At 38.3% G+C, this 14,516-nt stretch overlaps 2 protein-coding genes across 2 annotated transcripts in view; one reads left to right on the top strand and one right to left on the bottom strand.

Annotated features, from left to right (window-relative positions):
* Positions 1-10,213: 10,213 nt before the first annotated feature.
* On the top strand, positions 10,214-10,663 carry LOC125367584 (CDC42 small effector protein 1-like). The gene has a single exon (XM_048368257.1). The coding sequence runs from the start codon at positions 10,406-10,408 to the stop codon at positions 10,661-10,663; it is 258 nt and encodes an 85-aa protein (XP_048224214.1). The 5' UTR covers positions 10,214-10,405.
* A 1,361-nt stretch (positions 10,664-12,024) lies between these two features.
* The window catches only part of Mtrex (Mtr4 exosome RNA helicase), a 62,754-nt gene continuing 60,262 nt past the window's right edge, over positions 12,025-14,516 (bottom strand). Inside the window, exons 26-27 of the mRNA XM_048368557.1 lie at positions 13,005-13,109; positions 12,025-12,290 (exon numbers count right to left, since the gene is read on the bottom strand). Coding sequence (XP_048224514.1) covers positions 12,238-12,290; positions 13,005-13,109 — 158 coding nt within the window. The 3' untranslated portion in view covers positions 12,025-12,237. The remainder of the gene's footprint in view (positions 12,291-13,004; positions 13,110-14,516) is intronic.

Below are 14,516 nucleotides of genomic sequence, written 5' to 3'. Positions count from 1 at the left end.
TCATTACAATCACAGTGAAACTCTTATGATGATAAATAATTCATAATCTGAAAGCTACAAATATAAAATACAAACCTGCATCTCTCCCTTCTCACCAGGTTTAGCTGGTTTTGCAGCCTCAGTAGCTCAATTCTTCAAACTCTCCTTGCTACATTGCAGAAGTATTTCTACTACATATAAAGGATCCAGTTCACCAGAATTAGGCTAGGAAATAGGATAAAAGAAGGTTATTAACTCCTTAAAATGAGTACACAAATACCAGGTATACAGGACCTATTTTCTGACATTTTGCATGATGACTGCACGTAATATGCAGTACATGTTTCTTTTAGAAAATGAAGGTTGTTGCTCTGCATCTTTCATTGTTTTCCACTGGATCAGAAAACACAGCAACAACTCAGTATTTATGAATCCTCATTTAATAGTAGGACTACTGTCAGCTGTGATAGAAATATCAACTTCAAGTTCCTAATGATTAGTTTATTATGTTCTGCCAGAATTAGAGAAAACTGAAACGAAATCATCAGTAACAAAATGATTCTATCTCCAAGTCATCCAAATTAAACACACAAAACAGATTGACATCGGGCGCTGGTGGCTCATGCCTGTAATAGTAGCTTACTCAGGAGGTAGAGGTCTGAAGACTGAGGCTTAAAGCCAGCCCTGACAAGAAAGTCCATGAGAGTTGTATCTCCAATTAATCACTAGAAAAATGGAAGTGGAGGTGTGGCTCAAAGTACTAGAGTGCTGGTATTGAGCAAAAAAGCTCAGGGATAGCACCCAGGCCCTGAATTCAAGCCCCAAGACGGAGGGAAAAACAAAAACCCCACAATTGATTATTTTATTGCTAACTATACTGGCACATTTATAACAGTTTTTCACATCACTTCATTGCATCATTTAGTCTTGTACATTCTAATAAAACCATGTTTCTAAATATCTAAGGAATATAGATGCATACTACAATAATTTGTTTCAGAAGAGTATATTTCAAACCAATCTTTTTGCTAAAGATGGTTAATATTTTTTGATTTGGATTATTTTTATCTCCAAAGATTACTTATCCATGTATGTAAACACATACACATTCATATGTGTACATTCATACATATATACCTAACATAATCCATTATATGTAGATATATAATCTAATCTGTTTTGTGTGCTTAATTTGTATGATTTGGAGATAGTAATTTTCTGTTACTGATGATTTCGTCTAGTTTTATGTATAAAAAGCATATATATATATACACATATATCTTTATATACACATGTGTATTTATATTATATATATATATATATATATATATATATATATATATATATATATATATATATACATGTATCTGGTCATTATTAAGTTAATTTGATGTTATAAATACCTAGATACACAAAGAGTGTATACAATGAATTTTATGAAATGGAATGAATTATATAAACAATGAGATAAACAAAGAGTTATGACCAACTGCCAGCTCTTGCTAAGGAGACTCATGATAGTCATAGTTACAGAAAGACAATAAAAAGTCCTCTGAATAGGATGCATTTTGTACCTAATCCCACAAGGTTTAAGCTCAACTCATAATCATATTCTATGAGGCCAGGATTACTCAGATACCAAACCCAGATAGACATCACAAGAAAAACCTATAGACTTGTATTTCCTGTAAATATGGGTGTGGAATAATATGCCAGAAATGAATCTAGCAATATGTAAAAAAATACCGTGACAATGTGAGAATGTAGGTTGGTTTAATACATGAAAATCAAAGTAATGAGAATACTAGAGTAAAAAACAAAATCACCATCAAATTGACCATCTCAATACACATGTTGAAATAGTGAAACATTTTCACGATAAAAAATACTCAATAAACTAGGAATACATCATGAACTAAAATACCTATCACAAACCTAAGATCTTGTTTCTCTACAACAAATGGCTTACACACCTCAGTTTGCATATTTCTTTCATAAGAAATATTTTAACTATTGTTATCTTTAAGTTGTACAAAAGAGTTGTCATTTAACAAAGCAGTCCATGAATACTATATATTTTGATAATGTCACTGCTTTCAACATTCTCACATGTCCACTCCCTACCCACCCTTCCCTCATGCTTCTGAATTTTGTGGGATACACATTGGAATCCTGACTGCATTCTCACTCACTAACTTCCAGTTCCAAAACTTAATTCCTAATTGCCGTAACACAGACATACAAAGAAATTTAAGACAAAAAAACTATGAATTAGTCTACTTTAAAAGAACACATATCATGTCTAATGCAAACTGGATTTTAATGATTAAAAAGACTTAAGATTTTAAGATTAAAAAGGCTTGTGGATTGAAGCTGTCTTCCTTGAGGTCACTTCCTAAGCCTGGCATGTATGCTTTCTGCAGCTGGAGAAACTAGGTGCAATGGCTGACTTATTTCAAAATAGTCACTCTCCTGATAAATTAACAAATACTGCTTGACTGTATGGATAGTAATCTGTCAAAATATGTATATAAATAATGACCCAAATCAACTTTTTTACTACTTCCATTTAGACAGAATACGAAAAACGGATCAGCTCTCCCATCTCTTTTCAAGTTTCTAACCTGTATTTAAAGCAGATTTCTAATCTGTAAGTATCAAAAGTGAATTCTTTTGGTAATAATCAAGAACAAGATAATCAAAAATCAAATTAAAACAAAAAACCTGGGGAAATGGAAGAAAAATCTCAATTGCCATGAAATAAAAATTTTCTTTGCTGGGAAATAATTACATTGCTTCAAGCACAAAATTTACAATCATTCATAAAATGAATACCTATGGTAGAAGTTTTAAGGTAATTAATACTATTACTACTTAAAAAATTTTATGAATCTTAAAAAAAATCAAACACGTAAGGGCTGGGAATGTGGCTTAGTGGTAGAGTGCTTGCTTTCCATATATGAAGCCCTGGGTTCAATTCCTCAGTAGCACATACACAGAAAAGTGGCTCTGTGGCTCAAGTGATAGAGTGTTAGCCTTGAGCAAAAGAAGCTCAGGGCCCTGAGTTCAAGCCCAGGACTGGCAAAAAAACAACAACACAACAAACCATTTAACTGAAAATATACATGCAATTCTACTCTAAGAATAAGTTTACCTACTGAAAATATGTATGTAATCCTACTTTAAGAATAAGTTTACCTTAACATTTGACATTTTTGAGAAATTTATACTACTCCCCAGCCAAAATCGTCTCCTTCATTCTTCATCTGAAAATGAAAGAGAAACAAGAATGTTCATATCCAGAAAAATCACAGCCTCACATGCATGTTATAGGCCAGTAACAGTCTAATTTTCTTAATTTTTAAACAAATGTCACTGTTAAATTCTACCACCCAACTCCCTGGCAGGGACTTGAACTCAGTATTTGGCACTTTAGCTCACTAGCTGGCGCTCTACCATCTGAGCCATGCCTCCAATCTCTGTCAGTGCTAGATTTAAGGACTAGGTTATTAATACTACAGAAAATATCACCATCAGATTTCACAGGACTCTACAAACAACAGTAACAGAAATCTCTCAAATTGACAAAGAAATGCTAAAAATGACAATGCAATTGTTCTCATATTTTAAGGCTTTTATACCTAATGAACTTATCTAGTACCTAAAACTGTTTTATTTGGTAGCAGAACTTCACAATTAGAAAATTTTTACATGATTCCAAAATTAAATTATATTCCTTCACATAAAAACCAGTAGTCAGTAAGTCTGAGACAAGCCAACGAAACAGGTAATATAAGACCAACTGTTACATAAATGAAAATATTGAAACATTCAAATTGTCTATAAAATAAGAATGACATACATACCTTCACCAAATGACCAGGTTGTAGAAATGGTAAGCAGTATTTAGGTTTATGAATAGAGTCTTCAATGTCTTTACCTCATTTGAGGTTTGGTTTCTGTTTCGATTACCACTTCCGTATTGGAGGTTGGATTCAGTTTCCATTCTGGTTTGGGTTTTGACTTCCACATTGGGGTTTGATTTCGATTTGAACTTCCACTTCCGTTTTGGAATTTGGATTCCAAATAGATTTTGTTTTCCACTTCCGGTTTAGAGTCTATTTTCAGTTTCCATTTCCATTTATCTTTCAGGGGTTGGTTTCAGTTTCAATTCTGGTTTCTGTTTTGACTTGTGGTTTGAGGTTTGGATTCGGTTTCAATTTCCATTTCCGGTTTGGAATTTGGTTTCAATTTCCATTGTTTTTCACTTACGGTTTGCAGTTTGGTTTCAGTTTCTAGTTCCATTTCTTGTTCAGAGGTTGGTTTTGGTTTCAATTCTGATTTCTTTTTTTACTTCTAGTCTGAAGTTTGTTTTGGTTTCGATTCCAATTCCGGTTTGGGGTTTGATTTCAGTTCAATTTCCGTTTCCCATTTGGAGGGTTTTCTTGGTTTCGATTCTGGGATAGGTTTCAAGTTTTGCTTTGGCGATTGGTCTCAGCTTCGATTTACCACTTCTAGTTTGGACTTTGGTTTTGTTTTTGATTTCAGTTTGGATTTCCATTTCCAGTTTGGATATTGGTTTTGCTTTTGAGGTCGCTTTCAGATACGATTTTAATTTCCATTAACGGTTTGACTTTCATTGTGGTTTCGGTTTCAATTTGGGTTTTAACTTCCCATATGTTCTTGGAATTCAGTTTTGATTCTTATTGATGTTTTCAATTTGGATTCGTATTCTGGTTCAGAGTCTCGTTTCTGTTTCGATTCTTGTTTCGGTTTCCACTTCCGGTTGGACTTTGATCTCTTTCGCTTTCCATTTCCCATTCAGAAGTTGGTTTTGGTTTCGATTCTGGTTTTTCTTTCATCTTCTGGTTTGGGGGTTGGTTTCGGTTTGGATTTCAACATTCCTTTTGCAGTTTGGTTTCGGATTCGATTTCCAATTCCGGTATGGAATTTGGTTTCAGTATCGATTTCGATTTTCGTTTCTACTTCCTGTTGAAGGGGTTTCGGTTTCGATTCTGGTCTCAATTTCAATTATGCTTTCCACTTCCAGTTTTGTTTTCCCTATGTGGACTTAGTTTCAATTTCAGTTGGAGTTCACTTTTGGCTTTAAGTTCCTGCTTGCGTTTAGGCTGGGGTTTGTTTTAGGGCTATGTTTCAGGTCAGCACTTGGCTTTAAATTGAGGGACTTCTTCAGAATTGAGTTCGTGCTTTTGTTTGGGTTCAGGTAAGGGATCAGGTTTACTTTAGGGTTTGTGCTAGAGTGAGGTTTACTGTTGATGTTGGGGCTAGGGTTAAGGTTAGGGTTGTGTCTGGGGTTAGGGTTAAGCTGAAGGGTTAGGTTTAGGGCTACAGTTAGGGCTGAACTTAGGTTTAGGTTTAGGCTGAAGTGTAGAGTTGGGGTTTAGAGTTATTATTAGGTTTGTGACTAGGGTGTCATAGTAACAGTGTTGTGGCTGTATTTTTATGTCCAGTTAGTTTTAGGACTAGGGTTAGGCCCTATAATAAGGTTCAAACTAGGAATAAGGTTTTGCTAGGTTTGGCGTTGGGCTTAGAAGTAGGATTCCTGTTTGTTTTAGGGCTGGAGCTCATGTTAAGGTTAGGGTCAGCACTAGAGATAGTGTTAGTTGGAGGACAGGGGTTGGCCTTCGCATTAGTTTTGGGGCTAGGGTTAGGGTTAGGTTTGTTTCAAGGGATAGTGTTTGCTTTCGTGTTAGGTTAGTGGCTGGGTTTCAGGTTAGTTACAGACTGTCTCTTTTTCAACTTAGGACTTTTTCCTGAGTTCCCTAGCTAATACCTTTAGCGAGCTACAGCTGTTCTGAATCAGCACAGAGAAAGTACCTCACACACCAAAGCAGTTTTTTTCCCCTTAATTCCTTCACCTGCTCACGGTAATAAGCCACAGCTGTTCTCAGTAGGCAAAAGGTTACTCCTAATAAAAAGGGAAGGGTTGTTTCCCTAACTCCCAGAGGTACACCCTTTCAAAAGCTTCGGTTGTTCTCAATCAGCACAGGGAAACCACCTTTATCAAAGGCATGTTTGTTTCCCGAATGTCAGGAGCTAATCCCTTTACCAAGCTGCATCTGTTCTCTATTGGCTTCTGGACACACCCTTCTACAGCCTAAGAGTTGATTTCCAAGTTCACAGAGCTAATCTTTTACAAGCTACAGCTCTTGTCAATCAACACCTGGTAACTACCTTTTAAAAAGAATGAGCTATTTCCCGAGTTTCTAGAGACAATTCCTTCAACAAACGACAGCAGTTCTCAATCAGCAGCTGAAAATTGCCTTTCACACAGGAAGAAATTTTTAGGTGAGTTACCAGAGTTAACACCTTAGCAAGCTATAGCTGTTTTCAATCCGCATCCATCCCTTCCCTCTTTCAATGTATGATTTCTTTTCCAAGGTCCAGGAGCTAATCATTTTAACAAGCTACAGCTGTTCTCTATTGGTACAGGGAAACTCCCTTTAACAAGGTACCTGTTGTTTCCCAGCTCAGGGAGCTAATCCCCTTAAAAAGCAACAGCTGTGAAACACTTACTCAAATTAGGAGTTGTTTCCTGAGTTTCCTGAGCTAATTCTTTTAACAAGCTACAGCGGTAGGTGATCAGCTCCTTGACACTGCCTTTGACAGCCTAAGAGTTTTTTCCCCGTGTTTCCGGAGTGAATTTCTTTAACAAGATACCTGCTATCATTAGGGTTAGGATGAGCATTGTGGCTAGAATCAGGGTTACAGATAGGGTTTTCTTATGGTCGGTGTAGGGTAAGGGCTAGGGTTTGGGCTATGTTTAGGGATAGGGTTGGAAATAGTTTTAGGATTAGGGTGAGGGCTGGGTTTGGGAATAGGGTTGGAATTGGGTTTACGGTTAGGGTTACAATTGCGCATTGTCTTAGGGTTACGGTGAAAGTTGGGCCTTCGGATACAGTTAAGTGTTAGGGTTTGGATTAGTGTTAATATTAGTGCTAGGGATAGGGTTAGGCTTAGCGTTATGTATCTTGTTAAGGTTAGGGGTAGAGTTACATTTGGGTCCTTGGTTGTGTTTAGGTTGTGCTTCGGTTTATGATTAGGATTAAGCTTAGGACTAGGGATAGGGTTTCAATTTGAGCTAGGGTTCCATTTGGGGTAGTGTTACAGCACCGCCTGGGTCCTAGGCCTTTGCAGTTTAGGCCTCAACTTTTGTTTGGATTTTAATGTTGTATTTGTTTTCATTGTGGGTTGGATTTTTACAGTATCATGTTTGGCTCTGGGTTTGTGTTTGAGTTTCAGTTTTGGTGTGTCTTTGTTTCTGTTTCGAATTTGGTCTCAGTTTCTGGTTTCGTCGTTGGTCTATGGTTTTATTAAGTTTTCGTATCGATTTTGAAAGACATTTAGGGTTTGGAGGTGGTTTTGCTTTTGAGGTTCATTTGGGATTCAATTTAAGTTTGCATTAACACTGTGAATTTTATTGTGCTCTCAGTGGGGATTTGGGTTTTCACTTCCCATATGGGCTTTGAATTTGGTTTCGATTCTGGTTTACCTTTCAAATTTGGCTTCGACTTCCTATTTGGAGTTAGTTTTCGGTATCATTTCCTGTTTCGGTTTCCAATTTCCGTTTGGGATTTGGTGTCAGTTTCGAAATTCTGTTCCCGTGGTCGGTTAGTTATGTTTACGATTGTTGTTTCGCGTTTGATTTCTGATTTGAGGTTTGGTTTCGGTGTCGATTTCCATTTCCGGTATTGAGTTTGGTTTCGGTTCGATTCTGGTTTCAGTTTTGTTCTCAGATTCCGGATTTGGTGTCGGTTTCAATGTCCACATCAGTTTTGGAATTTGGATTCGATTTCGATTTTGTTTCCCACTTCCGGTTTGGAGTTTGGTTTCAGGTTCGATTTCCATTTCCAGGGCGGAGGTTGGTTTCGGTCTCGATTCTGGTTTGGGTTTTGACTTCCACATTGGGGTTTGATTTGGGTTACGACTTCCACTCCCGGTTTGGAGTTTGGTTTCAGTTTCCATTTCCATTTATCTTTCAGGGGTTGGTTTCTGTTTTGATTCTGATTTCGGTTTTGACTTCAGGTTTGAGGTTTGCTTTCCGTTTCGATTTCCACTTCCGGTTTGGAACTTGGATTAGATTTTGATTTTGTTTTCCACTTCCAGTTTGGAGTTTGGTTTTAGTTTCCATTTTCCTTTCCCGTTCAGAGGTTGGTTTTGGTTTCAATTCTGATTTCTTTGTTTACTTCTGGTCTGAAGTTTGTTTTGGTTTCGATTCCAATTCCGGTTTGGGGTTTGATTTCAGTTCAATTTCCGTTTCCCATTTGGAGGGTTTTCTTGGTTTCGATTCTGGGATAGGTTTCAAGTTTTGCTTTGGCGATTGGTCTCAGCTTCGATTTACCACTTCTAGTTTGGACTTTGGTTTTGTTTTTGATTTCAGTTTGGATTTCCATTTCCAGTTTGGATATTGGTTTTGCTTTTGAGGTCGCTTTCAGATACGATTTTAATTTCCATTAACGGTTTGACTTTCATTGTGGTTTCGGTTTCAATTTGGGTTTTAACTTCCCATATGTTCTTGGAATTCAGTTTTGATTCTTATTGATGTTTTCAATTTGGATTCGTATTCTGGTTCAGAGTCTCGTTTCTGTTTCGATTCTTGTTTCGGTTTCCACTTCCGGTTGGACTTTGATCTCTTTCGCTTTCCATTTCCCATTCAGAAGTTGGTTTTGGTTTCGATTCTGGTTTTTCTTTCATCTTCTGGTTTGGGGGTTGGTTTCGGTTTGGATTTCAACATTCCTTTTGCAGTTTGGTTTCGGATTCGATTTCCAATTCCGGTATGGAATTTGGTTTCAGTATCGATTTCGATTTTCGTTTCTACTTCCTGTTGAAGGGGTTTCGGTTTCGATTCTGGTCTCAATTTCAATTATGCTTTCCACTTCCAGTTTTGTTTTCCCTATGTGGACTTAGTTTCAATTTCAGTTGGAGTTCACTTTTGGCTTTAAGTTCCTGCTTGCGTTTAGGCTGGGGTTTGTTTTAGGGCTATGTTTCAGGTCAGCACTTGGCTTTAAATTGAGGGACTTCTTCAGAATTGAGTTCGTGCTTTTGTTTGGGTTCAGGTAAGGGATCAGGTTTACTTTAGGGTTTGTGCTAGAGTGAGGTTTACTGTTGATGTTGGGGCTAGGGTTAAGGTTAGGGTTGTGTCTGGGGTTAGGGTTAAGCTGAAGGGTTAGGTTTAGGGCTACAGTTAGGGCTGAACTTAGGTTTAGGTTTAGGCTGAAGTGTAGAGTTGGGGTTTAGAGTTATTATTAGGTTTGTGACTAGGGTGTCATAGTAACAGTGTTGCGGCTGTATTTTTATGTCCAGTTAGTTTTAGGACTAGGGTTAGGCCCTATAATAAGGTTCAAACTAGGAATAAGGTTTTGCTAGGTTTGGCGTTGGGCTTAGAAGTAGGATTCCTGTTTGTTTTAGGGCTGGAGCTCATGTTAAGGTTAGGGTCAGCACTAGAGATAGTGTTAGTTGGAGGACAGGGGTTGGCCTTCGCATTAGTTTTGGGGCTAGGGTTAGGGTTAGGTTTGTTTCAAGGGATAGTGTTTGCTTTCGTGTTAGGTTAGTGGCTGGGTTTCAGGTTAGTTACGGACTCTTTTTCAACTTAGGACTTTTTCCTGAGTTCCCTAGCTAATACCTTTAGCGAGCTACAGCTGTTCTGAATCAGCACAGAGAAAGTACCTCGCACACCAAAGCAGTTTTTTTTCCTTAATTCCTTCACCTGCTCACGGTAATAAGCCACAGCTGTTCTCAGTAGGCAAAAGGTTACTCCTAATAAAAAGGGAAGGGTTGTTTCCCTAACTCCCAGAGGTACACCCTTTCAAAAGCTTCGGTTGTTCTCAATCAGCACAGGGAAACCACCTTTATCAAAGGCATGTTTGTTTCCCGAATGTCAGGAGCTAATCCCTTTACCAAGCTGCATCTGTTCTCTATTGGCTTCTGGACACACCCTTCTACAGCCTAAGTTGATTTCCAAGTTCACAGAGCTAATCTTTTACAAGCTACAGCTCTTGTCAATCAACACCTGGTAACTCCCTTTTAAAAAGAATGAGCTATTTCCCGAGTTTCTAGAGACAATTCCTTCAACAAACGACAGCAGTTCTCAATCAGCAGCTGAAAATTGCCTTTCACACAGGAAGAAATTTTTAGGTGAGTTTCCAGAGTTAACACCTTAGCAAGCTATAGCTGTTTTCAATCCGCATCCATCCCTTTCCTCTTTCAATTCTCTCTGGCCCTGTTTCTGTCTCGGAGTCTGAGAGCCTGACTTCATTGCCTGAGGAGTTCACCCTGTCCACACCCATCCAGCTGACGGAACCCAGAGTGCCCTTACGTGCCAAGAGCAAGGAGTGGGTGGGCCAGGGCACCAGAGCAGTTTCCTTCTGGGGCCTCCGGCACAGTGAAGCTGAAACCATCAGGGAATATGAGTGAATTCTGGCATAAATTGGGCTGCTGTGTGGTAGAGAAACCCCAGCCGAAGAAGAAGAGAAGACAGATTGACCGAACCATGATTGGGGAACCAATGAATTTTGTCCACCTGACTCACATTGGCTCTGGGGAGATGGGGGCTGGAGATGGACTTGCTATGACAGGTGCAGTTCAGGAGCAGATGAAATCCAAAGGAAATCGAGATGGGCCATGGAGGCTTGTAGCTCCCATGGGAATGGTTCTGCTATCTTGAAGCTCCCACTCTGTGTCCAGCCCATAAGATTTGCTGCCCCCATCGGATCCCTTCTAGAACCAGTGACCTAAGGGTCCTTCTTCCCTATCTGCCTAACAGTGCCTCAAAAGGTGTGGGGGGGTGGACTCCCTCTACTTCCTCTGGCCATCGCCCCTCCTGGAGATGGGGTCAAGGCAGCAGGACTGACCACATGACTACCCGTTGGCCAGAGGAGCTCACCCGAAGCCCTGGGTACCCTAGATCTGAGCTAGGAGTTCTGTGGAAACCTGGAATGAGTTCCCCTCTCCTGAATGATGGTCTGGGTGCCAACAGTCCTAAACTTTTTATCTGGAATTCCTTAAATGGGGCAGGTAGTAGGTGAGATTACCAAAGCAAAGTCAGCTTTGCTGAGAAGCTCCTTACTTCCTTGTCTTCTTTCCTTCTGGAATGAGCTAAAGCAGATATCAAGGGGCTGGAAGGGTGACCACTGCCTAGTCTATTCTTTCTCTTCAGATTTCAGACCTTAAGCTCCTCAGTTCACTCTCCAGTATCAGGGTTTTTCTCTAGTTAGGCCTCTAACCCTGTTTCTATAGCATTACTAGCACCCCAGCTATGTTCCCTTTTTAAAAAAAAAAATTAAAAGTTTAATTAAAAAAAAATTAGGTTATTCTTTAGATAAAAACTCTTAAATTTATACTTATGTTCAAGCCTATGGCTATAAACAATTTTAGTTTTGGTATGAACTGAAAACTTATGTACCTAACACTTTTATTATTAAGTGTTAGTAGACTGAAACAATTTACCTAAAGCATAACAAAGCAACTCTTTTTGCAATAACCATTTTCACTAAAATTTGTATTACCTATTAATTTTTTATAGTTTAATTTTCATTCCCAATACATATCCTTTTGTTTATCTTTGCAAACAGTTTAGTGCACCTTTTTACATGGTTTTTAACCTTAGGGAAACTGCACTAGTAAATATACATAACTGTTCCATGTGTAATTTGTCCCATATAGGCCGTGTATGTATCAGATTTCTTCAAGGCAAGAAATTCTCCCTTTAAAGAAAGAAAAGAGGAGGACTCTCACACAACTCTGCATAAAACCCCAACGGCAGGAACTCACTATCGGAACAATCACCAGCTCTGAAGAGTAGCAAGGTAGCAAATGAAACTGGCCTGCTTTCTAAAGGAAAATGACTTACAACTAGAAGCCAACAGGACGTGTCTTTATTCCTGGTGTACAGGCCTTTCCAGGACTGCTGCTGCTATACCTCCTGAAGACCCACTTTATCAGTAAATACAGTCACATTTAACATAGCGGTTATCCAATCGCTCTAAGTTCACCAAAACAAATTTCAAGTCCTCCACTAGAGCAATGCCCCACATGTACATTTTTATTAAAAAATGTAATGCTTATGTACATATGTGTATGTAATACACTTTCCCATAATGTTTGATTTAAATATAATACATATTAAAATGTTTAAGGACAACTGTTTGAGATGAGAGAACCACAACACTTGTAAGCATTTGTAGTCAACTATAATCAAACCAGTGGTGAGTATTTTTAAATCCATGTTCCTTAAGCTGACTATAAGTAGAGGCTGGCAGCAAACACAATATCTCTCTTGATTTTGGTGATTCCTAGGACAAAAGAAAATACTGTTTAAGCTTTCAAAGACAGCATGACAATCATGATTAAATAACAGCAACTGACAAATCAAGAGCACGGTGGTTGGTCCAAGATACCTAAAAGGAGTTCACAGCCTCCTAAAAGATGGAAAACTTAGAAAGCCAGACTCCTGTTTGTTTGACTGAAGTACACTAAATATGTAGGGGTAGTGTTGAAAACTGCTTCAAAATAAAATCATCTGAGAAAATAAATATACTTTTAGTTATTTTAGTGAGATTCTTCTTTTGTATTTAGAGAGCCTCAAAGGTCTCTTTCTTTGTGGAGGCCCTCCAGGCCATCTCACCCATCCCCCAAACCTCGGCATGTTTTAATCCTACATACTTACAACTATCTGATATATTTTAATTATTGACTTTTCTGTCACCCTTATGCTAGAATGTAAGATCCATGGAGGCAACAATTCCTGTCTCCTTGTTCTCTGTGCAACTCCAAATATCTAAAACAATGTTTGGCACAAAGGAACTTAACAATAAATACTCATGAGTACAAATACAAACTCTCTAAACTTTTCCCCATATAAATCCTCTACATTTCAATTTTGTAACAAAACTACTGGATGATTCTCCAGGAAAACCAAGGACATTTCAAAATATCCTCCTAAGTTGTGTCAGTGGCTCAAGTGACAGAAGATTTGCCTAAATGATTAGGAAAAGCTGGATACTGACCTTCTGCAAACTTATTTTCCAGCTCAGTGTTTCCAATGGCTTTTGCTGCCTGACACATTTGTCGAAGCAATTCTTCCAGACGCCTCATACAACGAATTATGCTGCCTAGACAGAAAAGGAACAAATTATTTGTAAAATGAGTTAAAGAACAGTAAAATGTTAAGAGGCCAGGCAAAAGAATATAGAAAACAAGTAACAGTACTTTGAGACACTAAATAAGCTAGTAAACTTGACTGGCTTGTCTGCTAGGCACTATGAAGTCTATAGAAAAGACAAGTTTAATTCCCACTTTTGACTAATGTTAGGAAGACAGATTTTACTACATGTTGATACTTGCTATTTAGTGTAGATAAACTAAATGCCCTGTGTGATGAAACAAGAGGAAGGTTGGCAAACATGGTATTTAATCTGGGTCTGTAAGGATGAGGTCAGGCAGGCAGTGAACGCCCATAAGAGTGCAGAAAAGCCTGACAGGACCCTGGGTATGGCCTCCTCAGGTATCAACCTCATGCCTAGTATCCTGTGGAGGGAACACAACAGGATTCCATATGTCTTGTAAAGGCTTTTCATTCTTGTGGAACTGAAATAATTTCCTCATTGTGCCTCAAGGAAGCACAAAGAGGAGACTAGCTATGAATCTTCACCCTGTCTGACACAGCTACATTAAAGCTGAAACTGTAAACAGTTCCACTTGTTCAAGGATGGCCCTGGGTTCTCTGCCTGAATTAAACACACCTAGGACTTCAGGAAGTACCCACAGACCACCTCTCCAAGTGGGGTGTTAAAAGGAGCCTGAAAATGTTGTACAAGGGTGCACTAAGAACATGTCTAGTTTCTAAACATGTCCTAAGCCACAGCAATCAGCCGACAAAGATGTTCTTTCAGGTAGCAGGAGGTTTTTGGGATGACACTGGCTAAAAAGAGGATCTCTACAGTAGAGACGCTTTGAAAAAGACACTTAAAAGGACACTACATGTGCAATGTGGTTGTACATGGCTTGCAGGAGTAAGCCAAGGAAGGTATCAGGGGTTACAGAATGACTGGATATACACTTGTGTTGTAATCTACACTGTGTTGCTAAATTTGAATTAGTTTTATAATCTAGGGTCAAGAGTGACACTTCATTTACATATATATGAACATCTTATAATAACAAGGTTTTCTTATATTTTAGCAGCATAACTGACGTTTATAAAAATGTTTAAGATGAAGGAAAGGTAAAATTGAAATAAAAGTAAAATTGGAATATGATTTTAGAAAAGTTGGTGAATCCTAATGTTTACTGTGTACTTGTCCTACGTCTATACTTTGTATTTTATGAATTTTCTCTTGTTTGATCCTCACAATTTCATGAGGCAAGTATCACTGTCATCCCTATATTACAAAGAGAGAAAAACACAGTGAAGTTAATAAATTGACTATCATCAGAGATGGAATCTAGACAGTAAGATCCTAAGCAAGCATATAATCATGTTACAGTAATTCACACATAGACTGAGCTGGGTTTTGTAA

Source organism: Perognathus longimembris, chromosome 19, assembly GCF_023159225.1.
Source record: "Perognathus longimembris pacificus isolate PPM17 chromosome 19, ASM2315922v1, whole genome shotgun sequence".
Lineage (NCBI taxonomy): Eukaryota > Metazoa > Chordata > Mammalia > Rodentia > Heteromyidae > Perognathus > Perognathus longimembris.
The sequence above is the reverse complement of the archived record's forward strand: the minus strand, read 5'-3'. Positions and strand labels throughout refer to the sequence as shown.

Bases quoted from the DNA above. Each gene is read 5' to 3' on its own strand.
- LOC125367584 (XM_048368257.1), top strand. From the start codon at position 10,406: ATGAGTGAATTCTGGCATAAATTGGGCTGCTGTGTGGTAGAGAAACCC.